This window comes from Lithobates pipiens, unplaced genomic scaffold (genome assembly GCF_037356315.1).
Source record: "Lithobates pipiens isolate NorthernLeopardFrog02 unplaced genomic scaffold, aLitPip1_a1.2 Scaffold_18, whole genome shotgun sequence".
NCBI classification, from domain to species: domain Eukaryota; kingdom Metazoa; phylum Chordata; class Amphibia; order Anura; family Ranidae; genus Lithobates; species Lithobates pipiens.
This window is the reverse complement of record NW_027507758.1, coordinates 328,962,362-328,987,159: the sequence shown is the minus strand read 5'-3', so window position 1 is coordinate 328,987,159 and position 24,798 is coordinate 328,962,362. Positions and strand designations below refer to the sequence as shown.

The following is a 24,798-nucleotide window of genomic DNA, read 5'->3' as shown; positions in this document are numbered from 1 at the left end:
CTTGAGAATTTATTGAGAATTGCTACAACATTCATCAAACCATATATTGGTTCTTTAGTTTATCAAAAACAGTGTCAAGTATCACACTAGTTTTAATTTACCCTCTTCTTTTTAGAATATAACACTCACACACATATATATGATAGGGGATTCGCTGGCTTTTCCCCAACTCTGGATTTGATGCACCTCTCTCTTCTGTCACTAGGTGGCATAGTGAATTCATACAGCATAGTGAAATCAGACGGCATAGTGAATTCAGACTAGTTATCTTAGCCAATTGGCAGGGGGGTTTCTTTAGTCTCTTGGCCTGCTGGGAGAGCCTATTTATTCTGGAGGAGTCAGGTGATTGGGGTTCTGTGCCAACTGGACGGCTGTCTGGGGTGGATGTGATTGTTAACGTGTGGTCTGCCCTACCTTTTCTGCTTATAAACTATCCTTGTATTTTATGTGTGACCCAAGACAATTCTTCTTCCAATGTGGTCCAGGAAGGTCAAAAGGTTGGACACTCCTGTCTTAGTTTATTTGCATCAAGAGCTTTGCATTAGTGTTACCAATCAAATTGAAATTTACTGGCACAGCCAAGCTTCCAAAATTACAGTTTTAAGTACAATCCTCATAAAAAGCTGATTCCTAGTGCCTGTGTTTATACAAAATAAAACATGATTTCTAACCGTTTTAACAGTGTCTTCCAGCGATCACATGACTCTCAGCTCTTCTCCTCCCTGGCTGACGTCAGCAGGGGAATGACGGCCCCGCCCACTGGAGCTATCAGACAGGGAGAGCTGAGAGCTTGGAGTCATCTTTTTGCTGGAAGACACTTTTAAAACAGGTAGACTTATTTTTTTAATAAAGCACAGGCACCAGGATGCAGCTTTGTATCCGACAGAGGGGATGATATAAAGATGAGATAATGGCTTTACAACCACTTTAAGGTGGAAAACCTATTTCTTATTTTATTTTTGATATAATAAGTAGCTCAGGACAGGACTCAGGAAAATGACGCTCACAGTGACACTGACAGCAGTGTGCAGTAGCAGGGATGATAATGACACCTCACCGACATGTCCCCTCCTGAGTCACAGTGACGGTCTCTATCCACGGCAGGTGGTCCCTTAAGTCCACTCCAGTACAAACAGCATTGACAGTCCCGCTCCCGGCTTGTCTTGCTCCTGTCCCACAGATCCGTACACAAGGCTCTGGCCACTTCGCTCAGTTTCCAAGCACCATGACATCACACGACATGCTCAGACACCGCCACACCTGACCTCCCGCCGGTACCACCCAAACACACTGTAGCAGGCATTTGGATAGTCTCAGTTGGCTCCAGACTGGAACGCTGCATGCGCAGTTGCGATCCGAGCGCCACAGCCATATTTTTTACCGACAACCTTTGCTCTTGCCAGTGACGGGTAACGTGACCCTTTTTTATGGGTGCCAGTAAAACTAGTGACGGCTGGCAACACTGCTTTGCATAAGTATGGGATTAAAAGTTGTGCTGCAAGAAACGTGCACAGCCTTAGAACCAATACGTATCAAATCAAGTCTTGTTTATTTGGACCTTTTTTTTGTAACGTATACACATGCACACATGTAACAAGAAAACAGGTCAAAATGCACTAGATTTATTTTTTAGCACAGCTAGTTTTCCTTTTGCAGCTGTACAAGTCTCTGCCTGACAATTATTCTTATATTAACAGCACAATATCCTTATTTATTTCTATCCATATATTACCCAAGCAAAACATCTGTCAGTACTCTACATTCCCTGGCTGAATCCTCTTTAATCAAAACAAACCCGAGTGTTACAAAGCAAGGCAGGCTCCCTCTGTAATGGCAATGAAGTGATGATTCAATTACTCCCACTATGGCCATAAATCAACATATCTGTAGAAGTTTTACAAACTGGATTACATTTAAATTATCTGTCCAAGCATCAGAACTGACAATGACAGAGGCAAGTGCAGGGTGTTCTCCTTTGGATTATACCAGATGCTGTACAGTCTCCTGGAAAGGACTATTTTTGCTTTCACTCAGCATTGACAGAAATCATACTACACCATCCACACTTCTTATACAATAACTGCACTCCTGAGTCATTAAAAAGGCACACATGCACTCTTATGCAGTACATATACAAACAGACTTGTATGAAAACAAAACAGCAAATAAAAAATATTATATATATATATATATATACACACACACACATATACATACATACATACACAGACACACAAAATATTTTTTTATTTTATTTTTTACACACACACACACACACACACACACCAGGGCTCGACAAACCCCGGGCGCCAGGTCGCATTTGCGACTAAAATTTGCATCCTGGCGCCTGGGGCAACACAGCTGGGTTATCCGGTCTCCGTGTGGACCCTGAACTCCGCCGTGCGCTTGCATCGGGCCGCACCGGCCAGTAATTAAGGCCGCGGCTTTCTAAAGTCTTTCTGTAGTCTGGCGCCATCTTGTGGTGGATGTTGAAATTACAACCCACCCAATAATGCTAATCCTAATGGAGCTTCAAAGCTCTGCCTGTTTTTCACTGCCCGCCCATTTCCTTCCCAAAGTGAAGAGAAGGAAGTGATTGCAGGCGTCATCTGGCGCCTTTTGCCCAACGATGAGTGCGGTGGCTGGTAAATAGCTTCATATATATATATATATAATTATTTTTTTTCATAACAGCTTTTATTTTTTAAAAGTAAAAAAAAATTATTTTAATTAAGGAGAAAATATTATTTGTAATCCTACCTGCTTGGCCCCTTTCACAAGGGCTGTCTGATCAGGTTCACCTGTCAGTTTTTCAGGCGGACCTGATCGAACCCTTAGCGGGGATATGGCAGTAAATAAGCAGGAATATGGCGGAAATAAAAGAAGTCACATTCTTTTGTTAACCACTTCGTGCCCGCGCTATAGACGAAAGATGTCTACAGCACGGACACCAATTGCCAGGAGGGCGTCCCTGGACATCCTCCCGTTTACTTCCCCTCTGCACGCCGCCATGGGCACGCATCGGGGAAGTTCTGTGTTGGCTGTGTCCCTTGGATACAGCCAATCACAGATCATGCTAAATGGCCAATCACAGCAGCCATTTAGCACTCGAGCGGTGTGTCCAATGGGAGGTGATCTCATATGTGGGGGCTGGGGGCTATCTTCCCCTCGCTCATCTCCATGTCAGGCCAGGGGCAGGTCCACATCACCGTCACCAACCTGGCTCCTAACTTTTTTTTTAGTTGGCTCCTAGATTCCAAGCAAATTTGTCAACCCCTGTGTACACACACACACACACACACACACACACACACACACAATTGCTAGACGAACCATATTGTAATTTCATGTTATTAAAAATAACATTTCCTTTTCTTTTTTGTCAGAAACGGTTCTTTATTTTGTATTTGTTTGCACAGATTACAATCACAGTAGACAATATTCTGTCATAGGTCAGTGAGATCAGAATAAGCCAATCAATGGCGAACACACAGCTAAGGTAGTGCATTATAAGGTTATGTGCAAAACTTTCACAGATTAACACTGTTGGTATCATAGTATGATGAATAAAGAAAAAACATTATCTAGATACGGCATATATAGAGAAAAATAAAATAAGAATAAACAACACGTGATGAACCCCGAGCCAGTCCAGTCCCACACTATCTCATAACTTGAAGAACTTGAAGAACTGTTTATAGTACCTCTACCCCTAGGTCTCCTGCGTTTGTATGGCTTGCATAATCCCTCATATATGTTATCTTTTTCTACCTAGTCAGTCACCATTCATCACCCCATCAACAGTCTGTCACTGATTAATTGATGTGGGGCCAATCCAGGATTCCAGCCATGGTCGCCACATAGCTTGAAAGGGGCATTTCTGTGTTGGTATGTTAATTTTTCTCTTATTAATAATTTAACACTCTCCATCCATTTTTTCTGAGAAGGTATCCTTGGGGTTATCCATAGTTGTGCTATCATTTTACGCGCCACATATAATAGGCGCAGCATCGTCGTATGGGTGGGGGGGGGGGGGGGGGGGGGGCTCAGCGTCTCCTCCTCCAATGCCCCCAGTAAACATACAAATCGGGTCCTGTGGTAATGAAGTGGTAAAAACCTCGGATACTGTGTCAATGATCTTCTTCCAGTACCTGAAGAGTTTAGGGCACTTCCACAGCATGTGAAGGAGATCTCCATTGTCACGTTCACACTTTGGGCACAGGGGTGAATCCCTGAGCCCCCATTTGAAAAGTTGTAGGGGGGGGGGGTTCTATATGATCTATGTAATAAGTACAAGTGGGATAATCTCTGTGACGCCGATACCGACACTAGGGGTGCAGCAGAGAGGCATTTTGCCCACGTCTCCCCATCAATGGGTCCTATGTCATTCTCCCACCCCTTTCTGCAGGGTAGTTTAGAAGAGGCCTGCAGTTTGTGTAGCAGAAGACCGTAACAGTGGGATATCATGACTTTTTTGTCCCCACCCACAAGGATGGTTCGTATGAGCGGGTGGTCCAACTGCTGTATTTTGGTGGTTCTGGCCTGAATCTGCATAGTGCGTCGTAGCTGCAAATACTTATAGAAGTTAGTACGTACAAGGCCAAATTCCCCCTGGAGTTCTAGGAATGACTTAAGAGTGGGACCATTGAAAAGCTGGGTAACATTTTATACCTGCCTCTTCCCATTTCCTAAAACCTTTGAGTTTCAATAATTCCTTGTATTGTCTGTTTTACCAAATGAGGGTATGGGCTAGAAAACCCTGAATCCCCAGCAGCTTTTTGACGTACGCCCACAATGTGTTTAGTAATTTCACTGTGGTTGCCCCGGAATCCAGGTGCACATAGCCTGCTTCTAGACTGGTGAGAGCAGATACACTCTCACCTGGTAGGTCCAAGAGCTTGCGGATAGGGTCCTCTGACTCCAGCAAGCCCCAGCCCCCCAGTTGTTGCAACTGAGACACCAGGTAATATGCCCTTGGATGCGGGACAGCCAGCCCACCCTCTTCTTTGGTGTGTTGCAGCGTTGATAAACTTATTCTGGCGTTCTTCTTGCACCAGATGAGTTCTCTAAATTGAGTTTCTATTTTGTGGAACCATTTACATGGTATCCATACTGGGGAGTTGTTGAATATATATAGCAGTTGCGGTGCCCAAACCATTTTAATAACGTTGGCTCTCCCTACCACCGATAGGGGTAGTTTGCACCACACTTTGCATTTTTCCCTAAAGTTATCTAGGAGAGGAACCAGGTTTAGCTGTATATATTGAGCCATGTCAGATGTCACTTGGACGCCCAGGTAGTGGAAGGAGGATACTATTTGTACAATTCCCGCACATGCTGATAATGGAGCGTCCAGGGGATCCAGTGGGAGCAGTACAGACTTTACCCAGTTAATGGAGAAGCCAGAAAGCTTCCCAAAAGCCCCAGAGTCATGACTGTCCGTAGTGTACCCTGGGTGTATCCCAGATACAACAGGGTGTCATCTGCATACATTGACACTTTGTCGGCATCCAGCCCCCTTTGAAAGCCTACAATGTTGGTGTCCCTCCAAATTCTAGCCGCCAAGGGTTCCAGGGCTAGGGCAAACAGCAGGTGTGACAAAGGGCACCCCTGCCTCATGCCCTGAAATAATGGAAAGGGCTCTGAGAGGTCTCTATTTATTCTGATCCTAGCCCAGGGTTCGGTATACAATAGCCTCACCCATCTAATAAAATTATCTCCTAGTCCCACCTACTTCAGTACCTTCCACAGAAAAGGCCATTCAACGCTGTCGAAGGCCTTAGCTGCATCCAGTGAGAAAACTGCCCTATTGCCAGTTTTGTTCACTGGAATTTGCATATTGAGAAAAAGCCTCCTAATATTTTGCGCTGTGGATCTTGTGGGTATAAACCCACATTGGTCCTTGTGTATTATTTTATGAATTACTCTTGCCAGTCTGTTAGCTAACACCCAGGCCAGTATTTTAACGTCTGCCGTCAATAGCGATATGGGCCTGTATGAGTCCGGTTGGTGTGCATCCTTACCCGGTTTCAACAACACAATAATAATTGCCTCTTTCATGGAGCACAGTAAAGACCCTCCCTCATATGCCTCATTGCAACAATAAATGGTAGAAGTGTGCCTGAGTACCGTCTATAAACCTCTGAGGGAAGGCCGTCCATACCCGGCGATTATTTTGGGTTGGGAAATGGCCACTGCTAATTCCTCCTCCTTCAAAAGGTGCACCAAGCATGTTCATGTCATCCCGCAGCAAACTACGGAGTTCACAACTCTCCAGGAAGTCGTGTATTTCGATGTCAGTGGGCCCTACTTTAGAGGTATACAGGTCCCCATAAAAGTCCCTAAAGACCTGCACTATGTCCGGTGTCTGGGTTTTCAGGTTGCCCCGGACGTCACAGATGACAGAGATGGTGGAGGAAGACCGCTGCGCATGCGCCATTACCGCTAGCATGTGCCCAGTTGCCTCCCCCTCCTCAAAATGTGACTGCTGTAGAAAAAAAATGTTTGTTCTCGGCCAGCTGCAACGCCAATTGGCCAGACATCGCCTGTGCGCTCAACCAGGCTCGTTTGGAAGCTTCTGTTGGGTCAGCAATATACCTGTCCTCTGTCTCCGTTACCATTCCTCGCACCATGGTCTCCCACGCCTTGGTGTCAGTTTTTATTTGATTTAATACCTTGCCCCCTCAAAGGCCTTAGTCGTGTCCCACACTATACCAAGAGTAGCAGTATCGTCATTCTCTTGTAAAAAGAGGTCGAGTGCTTTGCGAATTGGGTCTGGCTCTGGAAACAGAGCAAGCCAGAAGGCATTAAGTCTCCACATAGGTTTTTTAATCATGGCAGGCACAGAGATAGACACCCAGAACGAGGAGTGGTCAGAAATATGTCTGTCAGCATATCCAGAGTCCACAATCCGGTGCAACATGGCGCTGTTGCCTAACCCCAGGTCAATCCTAGACAGTCCACCGTGAGATGCTGAATAGCAGGAGTATTTTTTTGTGCCTGGTTGTCTCGCTCGCCATATATCCAGCAGTCCGAGCTCCTCCAGTACCCTGACGAAGAAGGTGTGTCCCGCCCCAATTGTTTTGGCAGTTACTGGGACTGGCAATTTATCTAGAAAGTAATTCAGGTAATTGTTGTAGTCTCCCATTGCAAGCAGTGGAGCCTCTGGATATTGAGCCATAAACCCCGCCAGACACCGAAGGACCTCAGATGTATATGGTGGTGGTATATATATATATATACCCGCTAATATACAAGTCATGCCATAGATCCGACATAGCAAAAATATATACCTCCCTCCTGCATCTATCACCTTTCTGGAATTGTACATTTCTATCTACTAGAATGCTTACTCCCCTGGAGTAAGCGGAAAAAGTGGAGTGAAATTGCATTTCATATTTCCTTGGGCACAAACTAGGGGGGTGGTCCGGGGAAAAATGTGTCTCCTGCAGGCATACAATGCCTGCACCCATTGTTTTAAGATGTCGGAGGACTGCCAGCCGCTTTACTGGTGCCCCCAGACCTCTAACATTCCATGATAATACCTTTAAATTAGCTGCCATAATTATACTTTAACAATGACATCCACATATACATATTTTGACTTCTCCACATAATGTGCATAAAAAAGCAAAGGTGATGCTGTAGACTGACTTTACCAGTGTCAGCAGTGATAATCTGCGCAAAGTCCATATGCAACGGAGAGCTATACCTAATTACTTATGGGGTAGAACGAAAGCTCAACAATATACTATGACCAGAGGGCTGAAGTCTACACAGGGTTGTAATGCAGAATGCAACTGTATGAGCCAACCGGGCTCTCAGCCAAGAAGGCTGAACGGTAAACTGTTCCCTTGCATCCGCTAAGGGGGGGGGGGGAGGCTGTGAAAACTCCCAAAATACCAACGGGTAGATTGCAAATGGAGTTTCATGCCGACAGCGTGCGTGGGGTCAACATTTCCTTTTCAATCTGCAGCCGCTGTCGTTTTCTAAAAAATCCAATGCAATATGGCAACCTGGAGCCATTCCGTAAACTTTAAATTACTTTAAAGTAAGCACTGCAATAATAACTCAAAATACCAATGCACTGAAAATACCCTTTAAAAAAACTTTCATTAACATTTTAAAGAATTAAATAACTCTAAAATCCACGAAAAATTAGCTAGCATAGGTTGTGATGAAGAACTACTTGAAAGTATGTGAGAACCCCAAGGCTGGGTTCACACATGTGAATTTGCTGCGGGTTTCCCCTTATCCAATGGATCTTAATCAAATTGGTTGAAGAGTGAAAAACCTGTCTTCACTGTACATTCAAGTGGGTATCTGGAGGTCAGGGGACCAGAGTCGAAGGCAGCAGGTGAGTTTTATATGTAAATATGTCCCCTTACCCCGTTTTTTTTTTTTTTTGCTGTTTTCGACTTGTTAGTATTGCTAGGAGGAGATGCAGTTGGGAAAGTTATGTTTCACATATCTTACATGGAATGGGCACATATACACTATTGAAGTGATTAGATTTGATATCTCATCTCCCCCGATGTAAGTAAAATAGGCTCTGAAACGTGTCGAGTGAAGAATATCTTTGCACTGTCAATCATGTTACAGTTGGTGTGTTCTTAGTTGCCTCTAGTTATGTACATTCCATGCAATTGTTTTTTAAATCAATTTGTTATGAATAAAATTACTTTTTTACTTTTACTATTGTGAGAAGAGTCAAGTTCCTAAAAAGTACAACACAAGGGGGAACTTTGTTCTATGTCTTAGTATTGTGGCACTATATGAAGACAATCACGTTATCTTTTTGCTTATTGCAACCATAAGACTTCTTGTCATCTTTGCTATACTATACCCGATCCTCCTTTTCTGGGGTGCCCGTCTGTTCTCAACTCCCCCCCTTCATTGGGTGCCCCCCACTGAAAGCCACTTTCCATGGGGGCACCTGTGCAGGCTTGCCTCCCAGTCCAGCTGCTGCTGCCAGACAACGGGACTTGGCTTCAACCCCACGGCACTAGATTTGTAACACAGCAGAGGTAGCCAATGGCATCTGCTTCTATAAATCTGTTCAATCAGGACAGACAACTGCTGGAGCAACTGGGCTTGTGCACATCACTGGATTGGGTGGGCTCAGGTAAGAAAAAGGGGGGCTTTGGGGGCAGGTGCAGCAAAGAAGGTTTTACTTGTATATCTGCTGTCTTTCCCTTTTTATACTCTTTAGAAAGTGCAGCTGGTGTTGGAAATTTTGTTTCCTCATTCTGCAGTGGGTGTGGAGTCTGGGCTAACACTGTGTATAAGCGGATTGGAGGAAAGGGATACATCCCCACTCCACATTAGGTAGAGGAACAAAGGAACATGCAGCGCTGTAGTCTGAAAAGACAAGCCCTTTGCCAATCTAAGCTCCATCCCTGACACAAATTTTCAGCTCATGTTAGCTCATGTGTCAGAGAACTTGTCAGAAGTGACTATGCTGATAACAGAGGAACAAAGCATCAGAAAGCGCTTTGGAGAGATTTAAGTAAACACTACAGGTATATGTGCCTAGGTCAACTTTCATGAATGGCGTTTACAACCATTTTTTTTTTGTCTGTTTTCTTATGCTTATCTAAGAAAACAAAATCAACAAACCTTCAAAATTACATTCAGAAAATACTATTTTTAAATACCCTAGATGTTTTTGGTTTCATTAAAACCATATCATCTGTATGCCACTTGAACATGCAAAACAAACTAGAAATAATAGAGAACAATATTGGCTACTGAATTGGCTATATTGGCTACTGAAAAAGGCTCATAGTAGCTGTCAGGGCCATTTGGCACTGAACATTAGGGGTGCACATCTTCACTGGTCTCATGATTCAATTAAGATTATCCTGTCCACGATTCGATGATGCATTGCGATTACTGTGCATGGTTAAAAACGTTTTACCAAAAATTCAAGCAATCAGAAAAAAATCAATTTTTCTCCAGGGTCAGAGGGATGGTGGAAACAGTGGCAGAGGGATGGGTGGGATCAGTGGCAGAGAGATGGATGGGATCAGAGACAGGGATGGTGGGATCAGAGGCATAGGGATGGTTGGGGGCATTAGAATGGATGGGACCAGAGGCAGAGGGGTGATGGTGGTGGAGGGATGGTATTGGTGACACTGGTACTGGTATACACACACAAACATATATACACACACACACTGAGCAAAATTATATAATGCAAAAAACTTTTGTGTTTGCCCCTATTTATCACAAACTGAACTCAAAGATCTATGACTTTTTTTTTTTTACATACACAAAAGGCCTATTTTTCTCAAATATTGTTCAGAAATCTGTCCAAATCTTTGTTAGTGACTAACAGGTTTTCTTCCAAGATTGCCTTGTATTTGGCTCCATCCATCTTCCCATCAACTCGGACCAGTTTCCCTATCACTGCTGAAGAAAAGTATCCCCACAACATGATGCTGTCACCACCACGTTTCATGGTGGGTATGGTGTGTTCAGGACGATGTACAGTGTTTGTTTTCTGCCACACATAGCATTTAGTTTTTAGGCCAAAAAGTTACATTTTGGTCTCATCTGACCAGAGCACACATTCTTCTACGTTTGCCATGTCCCCCCGCATGGCTTCTCACAAACTGTATATCGGACTTCTTATGGTTTTCTTTCAACCGTGGCTTTCTTCTTGCCACTCTTCCATAAAGGTCACATTTGTGGAGTGCACGACTAATAGCTGTTCTGTGGACTGGACATATTCTTCTACCTGAGCTGTTGGTCTCTGTTGCTCCTCCAGAGTTATCATGGGCCTCTTGGCTGCTTCCCTGATTAATGCTCTCCTTGCTTGGCCTGTCACTTTAGGTGGACAGGCATGTCTTGGTAGGTTTGCAGTTGTGCCATACTCTCTCCATTTTTGGATGATAGATTGAACAGTGCTCCGTGAGATGTTCAAAGCTTGCAATTTTTATTTTTATTTTTTATAACCTACTCTAAACTTCTCCACAACTTTATCCCTGACCTGTCTAGTGTTCCTTGGCCTTTATGATACGGTTTGTTCATGAAGGTTCTCTAACAAACCTCTGAGGGCTTCACAGAACAGCTGTATTCATACCAAGATTAAATTACACACAGGTGTACTCTGTTTACTAAATAAATGACTTCTGAAGGCAATTGGTTCTCCTAGATTTTAATTAGCAGTATCAGAGTAAAGGGGGCTGAATACAAACGCACGCCACACTTTTCATATATTTGTACAACATTTTGAAAGCCATTTATCATTTTCCTTTCATATGTCACAATTACGTGCCACTTTGTGTTGGTCTATCACATAAAATCCCAATAAAATACATTAACGGCTTTGGTTGTAACATGACAAAATGTGGAAAATTTTAAGGGGGCGTGAATACTTTTTCAATGCACTGTGTGTGTGTATATATATATATATACACACACACACACACACATACTTTTTCTTTATAAGCAATCACAGGACCTCTGTTTTGGGGAGGAGGCTGCAGGATCTTGATAGTGATTGGCTGTGCGGGGGGGTGGGGTGGGGGGGTGGAGGCCAGCACAAGTCTGACCATTGGAGTACAGACAGGCTGTGCTTCCAAGAGGAATGCAAAAGGAAAAAATTGACCATACTGGAATGGATGTGCTTCCATGAGCTGGAGCGGTCAGTTGGAAATAAGAGCACAAAGGGACTGGCAGGATCACTGGGTATTTCACCAAAAAAAAGGAAAGGAATGCAAAGGAGGACAGGAAACCTTTTAATACAAGTACAAGTACAAGTGGTGCAAAGAAATGTGAAATGCTGGGGGAACCTACAATTTAGGAGTGGTTTCAAGCAGCTTTTGTATTCACAGATCCCACCTCTAAAAACCAGAATATGACATATTACACACTCTATGCTATGGGACAACAATCTAAGCATGAACAGAGTGCTCCTCACTGAGGCAGGTTAACCACAAAGTTAACACTTTACACACAGGGTAGTCACCACCATTCACAGTTCACAGCATTTTCTGTGGCAATTCTGAGCTTTGAGTGTATTAAAGCGGAGGTCCACCCTAAAGTGGACCTTCCGCTCATTGGAATCCTCCCCCCCTCCGGCGCCACAATTGGCACCTTTCAGGGGGGCGGGGGTGCAGGTACCTGTACAGTACAGGTATCTGCACCCACTTCCGGCGTAGATTCTGCAGAAGGTACGCCCCTTTCCGCAGAATCTACGCCCCCTTTCCGAAAGTCCCCCGCTGCCTGCTGGGAAACACACAGATCCCAGAGACAGCGGGGACCATCCTTATTGTGCAGCGCGACTTGCGCATGCGCAGTAGGGAACCGGGAAATGAAGCCGAAAGGCTCCACTTCCTGATTCCCATACCCAAGATGGTGGCGGCAGCACCCGAGAGACGATCGAGAAATCGGCTTCGGGTGCCGACATCGCGGGCGCGCTGGGCGGGTAAGTGTCATTATTTTAAAAGTCAGCAGCTAAAGTATTTGTAGCTGCTGGCTTTTAAAAAAAAAAAAAAAAAAAAAAAAAAACGGACTCCCGCTTTAATTGTTGCCACGCCCAAACAAGAATACAACAGAATTTACAACATGGAAGTATTTTCAAAGATGAAAAAGTTCTTTATTTTTTTAATTAGAGCATTCAGACATCAATCTTAATTTTTTTAAATATAATTTTATTGAAACTAAAGAAAATAGCAGAAAAATATTACAAAACAGATCTATGCAATAGTAAAACAAGGGATTAAAAGTGAAAAATATTTAACCACTTCCCACCCGGCCAATGCACATATACGGCCGGGTGGGAGCCGCCTACTCCTGATAGGACGTTCAGGAACGTCATTCAGGAGTAGCGGGATCGCGCGCGCGCCCGCGCAGCGGCGCGATCCCGATGCGCCCGTGTCACCCGGACACGGCGCATCTCAGATCGGCAGGAGGGCTCTGTGATTGGCCCTCCTGATCACATGACGACCGTGTCCAATCACGGCCGTCATGTGATGTAAACAAACAGCCGGTTGCTAGGCAATCGGCTCCTCCTCTCCTCACACAGAAGTCATCGCTGTGGAGAGGAGAGCAGATCGCTGCAGCCGGCTGCTGATCAGTGAGTATGAGCTGCTTTTTACAGCTTTTTACTCACTGATCACCAGTCTAGTGTACACAGTAAACACACCACACAGTAAACACATCACACAGTATAAACACAATGTCCCCACCCATGTCCCCAAAACATACATGTCCCCAAATAATAAAAACATGTCCCCCACATATGTCCCACTAAAATCACATGTCCCAATGATTATCTGCACACATATGTACGTGATCACCTGCACACATATGTACATGATCATTTGCGTACATATGTCCGTGATCACACAAACCAATTATTATACACTTAACGGATTTTTTTTTACCAAAAACATGTAGCAGAATACATTTTGGCTTAAATTTATGACAAAATTTGATTTTATTGGATTTTTATTGAAGTAGAAAAAAGAAAATATTGTTTTTTTTTCCAAATTTCCGCTTTTTTGCGCTTATATCGCAAAAAATAAAAAACGGAGTCGTGAATAAATACCACCAAAATAAAGCTCTATTTGTGCGAACAAAATGATAAAAATTTCATTTGGGTACAGTGTAGCATGACCGCGCAATTGTCACTGAAAGCGCTAGAGCGCTGAAAGCTGAAAATTGGGCTGGGAAGGAAGGGGGCGAAAGTGCCCTGTATTGAAGTGGTTAAAAACTGTTTGAATGGTCATTTGTTACATACAGTCTCGCATGCTGAGCAAATCCAGTCTAATAGTGCATCACAGGCCCTAATAAATAACTTTTAGCAGTTTCATATAGTAACGCGCGCTCCAGAGCAACAAATGCAACAGAGAGGGTATCGCAGAGCCAACCTCCTAAAAATCAAATGGTCTTAGGGATGTGATGTAGCGTGTGATTTAGGAGTGTTTTTTTATGCTCCAAGGGACACTCGATTATTGTGCAAACTATTTTAATTACGTCTATTTTTCCATCTGATAAGGTTTCACATTAGATCGAAAACCAACATATTATTGCACAGAATGAAAAAACTATTTGTTTGAGACCAAACATGATATACTGTAGTTATTATATAGGTCTTTTTTTAGGACGGAAAATGTGTCCCATCAGTCTTCTGGACCTTGTAGTATAGTCATGTTTGGTGGCTTATTGCTTGACATTGGATTATTTCCATATTTTCATATACAGTAACCACTTTTTATGAATGTAACTACATAGCAAGAGGAATTATGAAATATAGATGGAGTTTGGATCTGGTAGTAACAAAAAAAAACAAAAAAACAGAACACCTAGGCTTTAGTACAGAGGTGCCCAACCTTTTAAAGAGCGGGGGCCATGATGGTCAGCTTTGTTTGTTGGTTCATTGTTGTATCAGCTCTCTGACAATCATTCGGATAGACATGCGTGTTATCTCACACTGTAGACAGTTTAATGTATGCTTATTTTGGCTGCACTACGTTCTCCTCTTGAGATACTGAACCCTAGCAACTGATGTGAAGTATTCTATTTATTGCACTCTGATATAGCAATGTAACTATCTCATGTTCTGCTTTTTTTTTTTCTTTCACCCAATAAAAATGTTTGTATTAAAAAGAGCGGGGGCCACTTAAGCGACTTAGTAACCAGTCGCGGGCCACAATGACAGGTCTGTGTCCACTCTGCGTAAGCAAAGCGGACACAGACACAGCCCACTCTACTCTATGGTCCCTCTCATCTGATCAAATGAAAGGGGAAGGATCAACTTTTTTTTTAGCAGATCGGATTGAAATAGGCAGGTGTAAATTGACACAAGTCTGTTATACATCTTCCTCTTCATAGAGGTGAATGGAGGGTCCGATTGGGTCAGACAGATCATGTTAAAGGGGCCTAAGGCTACCTTTACAGTGATGGTCTGTGGTCTACCCACACCATGGATGCAGCGCAATGCACCTATGGCTTTCCTGCAGGTTAGCTGTACTTTGCCATAGAATTCTATTATATCCTGCAGGTGTGATGCACTTTCTAAAAGCGCACCAAACCCACAGGTAAAACCAGAAGTCTACGGCTCAGTACAGGTAAGCTGCAGGTACACTGCACTACACCTGCAAAACCGTTTGAAAGCAGCCCAGTAACACTGCAGAACAGATATGTCCATATATATATATAATGTGATTTTACTAATAAACTTGCTGTCCCAGGCAGAGTGCATTTGGAATCACACCACCCATGACAGGAACCGGTGCTATACAGGAAGCGTCAGCTTATGCGGCTCTGCTCCGCAGCTGCTTGCGTGCTCTACCGCTGGCTTCATTCACAACACTGAAGCTCTGGCATGGCGGGTGGGCAACCTGCAATCTGGGCTTGCAAACTCGCCATCCTAGAGCAGGATGTCGCGGGCCACATCAGAAGGCTCCGCGGTCCACATGTGGCCCCTGGGCCACTGGTTGGGCACCCCTGCTTTAGTAGGAGTCTTTTGACAACCCTGCTAAGGTAGGTTTACATCTCTGCTTAGCTTTTAGCTTGGACTGTTTTAGTTGGGTTTTATGGCAACTCTGCTTTGTTTTATCAAATGTGCCACCTTCCATAAATGCTTAGCACAAGCATAAGATTTAAATCTGACTGTGTTCTTGACTTGTGACTGTCAGGGAAACTAAGGAAGCTTACTACTCTCTGCACACAGTTTTGGGTTTGGCAGACCTCATTATCGCCACAAATGGTGTTATGGCAAACTTTTTACGCTGAACTACAAGCAAATATACCAATTGATTCAACTATTTATTCATTAGGAGTTATTAAAAAGTATTTTTAAATAAAATTGGAACATGTACCTGAATCTGTCTTAATATCAGCCTCATCTATTCCCATACACAGTAGCACTCAGACTGCAAAAGAGAGTGGATGCAAAAATAACTGTCAGGATCTGCTTCATGCACATGTGCAAACATGAGGAGAGGGCAGGGTAAGCATAGTGTTGGGGCATCAATGTTCTGCTGCCTCTTTCTTTCTTTTTTTTAATCAGCAGGCTGGGGCAAGTGTTCTTGACCAATCTGCATTTATACCAGGGAGCTGGAAAGTGAAAATTGGGAATCTGGCTAACCTGTTTGACAGGGTTAAGATAAGACTGGTCAAATAGGATTCCTTTCCAGGAGTCACCTTAGTAGAGCAGCCAAGAAGTAAAGAAAAAGAAAATATGTGCTGCTGCTAGGAAGGAGAGCCTTAATGCACTTTGAAATGATGTTCATTAAATTAGTTGTATTTTTTATATTATTTTGTAAAATTCCCTGCACTTCAAAGATTTAGCTGAGAGGGGAAATGCCAGAACTGAAAAACAGTTAATGTACAGTAAATTGCATTGCACAGTGCTACCATCCTAATATATTTGGGCACTGGAAGCTGGACTCGTTTAGTCTTAAAAGGCGGAAAAGTACAGGGAGAACTGTGCTAGTGTCATTTTACTAAGCCACAGACAATGACCAATCTAAGGAGAGGGAGAAGATGAAGGAAGCTGTAGAGCTGCAATAGTGGTCTTACCCTACTGTCTGAGGGATGGCGCAACAAAATTCCAAATATATTTTCAGATAACATAGTTTACATATTTATCACCACAATGTGTTTATCGTATCTTATAGCTAGAGGTGTACGTAAAACTGAGTACACTATGTGCAGTGTGTTGATATGCATTATGTTGCATGTTATCATGTATTGCACTAAAGCGGAACTAAACCCTCCTACCCTATACAGTCAAGAAGCCTGCCATCTTAGCCTCTCTTTGATCTGCATTTGCTATTGTGCTGTGGTTGTGATCAATTACGACACCAACCATTTGACTGTTCAGTTTCGAGCACACGTAAATTTGAGTTTTCATTCACAGCATGCCTTGAATGTAACTATTTTGGGAAACAATTATATCAATAGTTTTAGTTCCTCTTTAAGGCTGCCCATTTATTTGTATGGGCAGCTTAATGTACAAAAAAGGTACATGCACCAATTCTGTAATGCGGTGCAGCAAAACACATGCTAGCATGTTACTGCACGCTCTGCAGTTGTAGTATGCTGCAACACAAGTGTATTGTTAAGGTGTGTAGGGGAGCAATTAATAAACAGTGCTGCAGCCCACCAATGCAAATAATACGCTACCACAGTGCCACGCGAACCAGAAGGTTTTTCCTTTCTGCCTCCAAATGTTAAACTCAAAATATGCCTGTAAACATCCTCATGTGTATGGTCACATAGGATAACATTCAGCTGCTTCTACAGACAGAACACAAAACTCCTGTAGAACCAAAGTTTTTTAAGCCCGTGTGCATGGAGTCTTAAAGTTTTTTTTTCTACTGTTCCTGTACTAATTTATGCACAGAACAATAGAACGTGATAGTTATTTCTTGAAAAATAATCTTGTTGCCAGCCAGCGGTGAGAAGATTTCGCCCACAGGATGTCTACACTGTGGCAGGTGCCAGCTTTATGATTCAGGCATGTATCCATGGTGGGGGACTGTGGGTTTTCTTTAGGTCAGGAGAGCTTGGCATTTATCAATTTAACCTCGCTTGCATGAAATCAGTACATGAACGTTTCCCAGTATGATGCCCCTTGCCAACGATGGTATATTAATATATATTTTGGGTTTCAATACCTTCAGTCAGAGTCAACTCGGTTCCCAATGATGCTCAGCAATCAGTCAAATTTTGCATTCACCCCAAATATAGAGAAAAAAAAATCTACTTATTGCAGACACAGGTAGCAATAAAGAAAGAAAAAAAAAAAAAAAAAACAACTGACAGCAGTTCTAGTCCCTTACCACTCTAGCCAAATCTAAAAAAAAACATTTGCCTTTAGTAACATTTTAAGTTAACTGATACATTGTGAAAATGCTAATTTTTGCCTGGGCATCTAGGCACCAATTACCTATGGTGATAAAAAGGGTATTTAAAATATGAAACATTTTGATGAAAGTAATGATCATAAGGCTGAAATTATCTTGAATGATAGGATATAGGATGATCAGCTAGATATACAAAAATCATAACGCATAAGAAAGACATTTTAGGTTTACATAATAGACAGTATACTGTATAGCAGGCAAAGTCAATGAAACCTTACTGGAATATATAAATAATCTTACTGTTGATGAACAACAATTGCTCCACATGACTGGCAGTAAAAAGTGTATTGTTCTTCACATTTTAGTATTTCCTTAACCGTTGAAGTATTTTCTGTAAAACAAATATAATAGGGATTGAACAATTTATTGACACTTCAAAAAAAGTTACAGATTGATGATTAAAATTACAAGTAGCTTATGAGAGCAATACTACACAGCTGTTCATACAGAACAATTATTAATAACTTCACACCTAGATAAACAAGAGCCGTACAAGCCAAGACCAAAATGCAGGACAGAGCCAAGGGAGAATGGAGCGACAAGAATGTGATTGTGCACAGTGCTGGCAATCATTCTCATGGGATTATGGGTACTCAGCTCTCCGAGGAGGCAGAATGAAACACAGTAATGTCACAGATACCTTTAGGAAGTCGTCAGAAGCTAAGGTAAGAAGGTAAGTTCCCCCCCCCCCCCAATCTACTGATTTACTTTATTTTAATTTAACTACTTAAGGATTAAATAAGTGAGATACAAAGTTTAGGCTGGATTCACACCTATGCAGTTTTAGTGCTTTTTGCATTTTGCAGATTTGCACTACAGAATGTGTTCCATAGGAAACCATGATAAATGGACTGTAGTTCAAACCTGAAAAATGCAAAAAGCACTAAAAATGCATAGGTGTGAATCCAGCCTTAAGGACGATTCTCTCATGGCCAGCTAAAACTGCTGCTGCTTTAGCTCCCTCTGCTAATACTGGCAGGCATGAATTCCTTTGTATTACACAATTAGAACAGCTGTCAAAATGTACCTGCTCCTGTATAAACGAGTCTGTAGGTAGTTTGGAAGTGTCATCTGTAGACCAAAGTTGTGACCCTTGACTTGCATATGCCATCACTTACAGAAACCCTTCATGATTTTTTTTTTTTTTTATGTATTCGTATTCAAAATTTACAGCCCAAGACCGTCAATAGATTATGTAACTTGCTTCCCTTCAACGACGGGAGGAAAGAACACAATGATTGGGATTGCTAGCTATAGCCAGAAGCACTAGGTTCCTGCTAAATCTGCCCCTGCTGAGTAGGCCAAATTTTGGTCAACGTTTACTAAAAGAAGTTTTAATTTAAAAAAATCAGTACAGGGAACAGTACTTACACTCAAAAGTGATGCGTCTCTTGTGCTGAAAGCTACAGAATTAGTTAAAAATGTTCATACTCCAATTCTCTCCTGCCTACCCTTGCTACCATAATCTTCCAGGTGCCATGGGGGTTAATACAAGCAGAAAAACCTGCCACATGCTTAATCAGAAAGAGTGCTAACTATGCTTGCCTTTTCTGCCCACCTCTTCCATTCATAGCTGTTCTATAGCTTCTAGGAATGAAGGGTCTACTTCCTTTCTCTTAATAAGCATATTTAACAGATCCGTTGGCTCTATTTTGCCCCGCAGCACTGGTATATTATCGCAGAGAGGGTAGGGAGGACTGGAAGATGTCAGATTTTCCTCTGCTCCACCATGACCTCTCCGACTCTGCCCTTCTCTTGCTCATTTCTCTACTCACACTTCTGAGTATTTCCTTGTATAACAAAAGCTTGTAGTCCAGCTTTCCCATATATTTTCAAATCTTCCTAACTGCGCTTCCTCCCTACTACTCAAGTATTCCATTTTATATGTATACTCAATCCTATTAAAACATTCCCTTGTCGTGGATCTTTCTTTATCTTGCCATTATTTTGGTATCACGCCTTTAGCAGCATTTAATAAATACGGTAATATTGTGTCTTTGTATTGTGTTTTTTTTCCACATTTATATCGTGAATGAAGCAACACCAAGGGTTATCTGGAATCTCAAATCCTGTGATCTCTTTTATACACACTTTTACCACATGCCCACCAAAACTCTCCCTAACCTTATCCCAGTAATGCTAAGTTTGGCTGCGCTGGGATACGGGAAGTGAGAGCATGCTCCAAAAAAGAAAAGAAAAGAAAATGGGGGGGGGGGATTTGGAAGGTTGGAGATAAGGAAAGAAAAGGGGTAGCCAGAGCTAGGCAACTCAAGTTCATCAGCGTATGTAGGTGCAAGGAAATGATGAATGAAAGTGTTTACAAGTGTACCCTTATATTTCTAAAGGTTCTGTTCATTTATAATTGGGCAATGCCACCAGACATGAGCAAAAGAGCTCTAGATATTATAACCCCTCCAACATGTTGCTGATGAGAAAGGATTAAGTCAGTAGTTGTTGGATGGAACATAATACCATCTAGTCAAGAGTTTAAAGTTTATTTCCTTTATCCTAGAATCCACAGAAGTAACAAGACTCAATTCTAATAGCCTATGCTTTTGTTCCTACAATATTTTATGGTCCAGCTCTTGTTCCCATACGCCCAATGCATTGTAGGAAAATAATATTAAGAGTGCTGTAAATGGCGGAGAGGGCAGAAGGGGCAGGTGTGTGGTGCAACTTTTCTCTGATGGAGGCCCAGCAGAAGGTATTTAACCACAACGGCTACTTGCAGATAATGGGATACATACCCAGGGCCACAGTTTAAAATCATGGGGCCCAATATAGCCTACGTGACAACCACCCCCCCCCACCCCCACCAAAAAAAGAAAAAAATCAGAACAATATTTTTGGCAAAAATAAAATCATTATCAGTAGACACACAACATAACTTACAAAATTCCTGCTAAATCTAGTGTGTATGAATGAGATCTTAGCAGTGCTGGGACAAAGTCGCCCAGGGCAAAGAAGCCAAACTGCTCCTCATCCCTTCCCTTAGGATTAGGGTCAGGGCACTCCCATCCCTGCAATAAACTACTGCGCCCCGGGCAGCCGACCCTCCTGTCCACCCCTTGTCATGGCTTTGGGTCTTAGGGCCGATTCACATGAATTATTTCATTTTATTTTTTTTATGTGGCTGGAGCTGTGTGCAGGCACTCTATGCTACGCTACGGTGACACAAAGACAGCCAGAGGACATACTTTGACAGGTGTATGGCCCCAAATAAAGACAGTGTGCATTGGGGGCCACTCGCCCACACCTGTCATAATTAAGACCTGCATCTGTGTTCATACAGCCTCTGCATTCCCATAGAGTAACAGTCGGCTCCAGTCGCACAAACATACCGTTCATTCGTGCTGCATAGCCCAGAGGACCCATGCGAATGAGCCCTTAATTATATATTTTTCATTTTACTATTATTTCATACAATTTATTTATTTGTTATAATTTAAAATGTCTTCATATTTTTTGGCTGCCTTGTTGGGGGCTTTGGTGATATCAGAGAACTAAGCAGAACTCTGACATCTCACATTTGAGACAGCAAAAGTGATTGAGGACACAGTCCTCATACGCTGTCTACAGCCTCAGCTGCATACAATGAATGAACAGGAAGCGTTCTGCACAGTCTTCCTGTTCATTTACAAACTGTGCAGTTTACTGTGCTTCAGTTCTAAATGAACACAGTGTGTGTTCAGTAACAATCACTCACCGAGTTTGGAGTTTGTTTAGAAAAGGAAGGGGCTGTTGAACTGATGAGGCCCAGGCCCTGTACAGGGGGACTGGTCGTACCCCTATTGGCAGCCCTACACACACACACACAATCATATACGTTAACTAAAGGTGCTCGATGTGGTATTCCCAAAAAAATAAAGCCCTTAAACTTCAGCTTTAATACTTACCTATCACACTGCCTGCACTTGCAATCTTTGCTCTCAAGAAAAATGAGGAATGAGAGTAATGTCAGTTGCCTGTTTATCGAGCAGTAATGTAAGGGCTAGGGGATAGAACCATAGAGCTCAACAGAGGATTTCGCATTTAGCACATGCAATAGGGAGTAGAAAAGATCCTTTATCAATGGTAAAGAGCAGTGGTCTCCAAACCAAACTGTGGGACGGGCGCCAGATGCAGCCCTTTGCTTGCCTTTATCTAGCCCTTGGGGCACTATTTCACCAACTGACACAAATGATGGGGCACTATTCTATCAACTGACACCATCAATGGGGCACTATTCCTCCCATAAAAACCAACGGGGCACTGATGCTGAAGCATTGTCTACTCCCACTGGCCACAGTCTGGCTCCCCTAAGGCCTGAAGGACAGTAAACTGGCTCTTTCCTTTGGAGACCTCTAGTAAGGAGCAATAGTGCAGGCAGGGGGCTTGATAGGTGTTATAGTGTATGACTTTGCAAAAAAATAAAATAAAAAAAAATAAAAAAAAGGAAAAAAAAATACTACAGTACATTTTCACTATTCATGCACATTTCCCATGTTTTCTATTTTTATAAACTCTTCAGGTACAAAAATAAGCAGTCAGTAATCCAATGAGCTCCTAACTTCCTGTTTAAGCTGACATGGGGGGGGGGGGGGGGTTGATTTACTAAAACTGCAAAATTTGCCGCAGCCCCGCATAGAACCAATCAGCTTCCAGGTTTTTGTCAAAGCTTAACCTCCTTCACACTAACAGTATGCAAATATGCAGCTTCTCGGTGGGTTGCCCTTGCGTACGACACTGAAATGACAGCTTTGCCAAGAGCGCTGCTTGCGATTAGGAACTTTTTGATCATGTGACCTCCATGACAGCCCATCACACTGGTCACATTATCATAAACCCTGCCCCACCTCCCGGAATCTGTATCCCTCTAAAGGGCCGGGAGATGGAAAGGGGTTAACCTAACAAGCTTAAGTTATTAGCTGATTGGCTACCATGCACCGCTAAACCAGATTTTGCACTCTCCAGTCTTAGTAAATCCATCACAGGGCATCTGGTGCAAAGAAATCCCAAGCAGTTAGTTATCCCTCTGCCGTTCTCTAGACGTCAGCACATTTAATCCTCTCCCAATGGGGGGGGGGGGGGGGGTGTCTGTAGTCTAACAGGGAAGAACTAAGGAAAGACTGATGACACTGCCTAAAATTTCAAGTGCAGCGGAGGCAGCATTATCAGTGTATTACATGAAGTTGGGAGCTCACTGGATTTCTGGCAGATGAACAGGTTTTTATTCCTTGCTTGGAACATCTTTTATGAGACAAAATATGGAAAATGTGCATGTATAAACAGAGATAGCGATTGGGGATGATCAAAAAAAAAAAAACAACAGGCAGTTAAGTCACGTGTTTACTGTCTCCCCCCAAGCTGAAAAGGCAGCTGTACAGGGGGTATGTAAATGCACGCATAGTGGCAAAATACTTGTCAAACATCCTCTGAAAAGTGTTCCACCATGAATTGCTCTTTAGAGGACTACAGTTACTATAAACAATCTGTTATTTTACAGATAAGAGTGTATATCATGTTTTTTACAAGTTTTTGGAAGCAACAGAGTAACTTAAAAAGGAAAGGAGTGTCGCTCAATAAAAAGGTAAAAGGTTGAGTCAAGCAGATTTTTTTCTATCCAATTAGCCAAACCAAAGAGGGACTTGACACATCTGAAGAACACACGGCAGATATGAAAGTCACGTGTGGCTAAGGATACCCAAGTGTGTGTTCTCTACACCTCTTATCACTGGATTCATGTCACTACTGAAACAGGAAAGCTCAAGCTGAATCACATGCTGTAGCAGAAGGAACACAATGAAACTGAGGCCAATAAGTTTTAAGAACTGTACAATTCCTTTGCAAGTATAAAAGGGCCAAAGGGATTCATATTATTTTCAGCTAAGGTAGTGTCTGAATCAGTTGTTCAATAGCACCTTTCTCTCCGTGATGCTCATTAGAAGAACTGTAGGTTGGTAAAATGATTGATTTTCTTTGCTGCTGGAGCGCTTCTGAATTGGACAGAAAATTTACCATAAGATTACACAAGGAAACAGTGCCCCCAGCTGGCCAATTACAACCACAGAAAGCCTTTCACTCCAAACATATTATGTGATGACCAATTTTACATTATATGATATATCGATGCCTTAGTATTAGAACTTGTTTTCATTTTTTAATAGGTTATCTTTGAAACTAGGATGTAAGGAATTAAAGCAATCTTGGTTTCTAAGTTTTAAAATAAATATTTCATTTAGCACAGAGACTATATTTCTCAAATAGGCAATATAACAGCATATTCAGTGCAAGAGGCATACTAAAACTAGATCTGTAAATCTGGCTAGACTTTAGTAGAACTCCGATGTTGAAAATTAAACAAATTTCTCAGGTAATAAACAATTTTCTTGTTCCAATAGCGCATTAACCATTTGTCCAAGGTACCAATATGAAAAGTGCTATATATTAAATATCAGTGGAAAAAAAAAGTCCCATACAAGTTTTTCTTAACCTTTTGACCTTCGGAAGATTTACTCCCCTTCATGACAAGGCCATTTTTTGCATCACTTCAACTGACAATTGCGCGGTTATGCAACCCTGTACCCAAAAAAGAATTCTATAGTTTTTTTTCCCCATCAAATAGGTGCTAATTGATTAGCACTGCATTTTATATTTTTGCGCTATAAACACAAAAAAAAAAGACTCAGTTAGACTTACCGGTGACGGTATTTCTAAGAGCCTTTCAGGACAACCCCGGAGAGAGTAGCTCCACCTTGCAATCAGGAAACACATGCCCACTTTAAAAACACCTCCTCCTCCTCCATGGCTTCAGTTATTGTGGCCTTCCGACGCTGGAAAACAAAGCACAGAAAGCACAACACCATGGTAGAACTTAATACATTTACTAAGCATAACCTAGGGAGGGAAGTAACGGTTGTCCTGAAAGGCTCTT

At 42.4% G+C, this 24,798-nt stretch overlaps 1 protein-coding gene across 1 annotated transcript in view; it reads right to left on the bottom strand.

Moving 5' to 3' along the window:
* Positions 1–24,798, bottom strand: part of UBE3D (ubiquitin protein ligase E3D) — a 307,383-nt gene that overhangs the window by 231,744 nt on the left and 50,841 nt on the right. Inside the window, exon 3 of the mRNA XM_077487328.1 lies at positions 18,126–18,216. Coding sequence (XP_077343454.1) covers positions 18,126–18,216 — 91 coding nt within the window. The remainder of the gene's footprint in view (positions 1–18,125; positions 18,217–24,798) is intronic.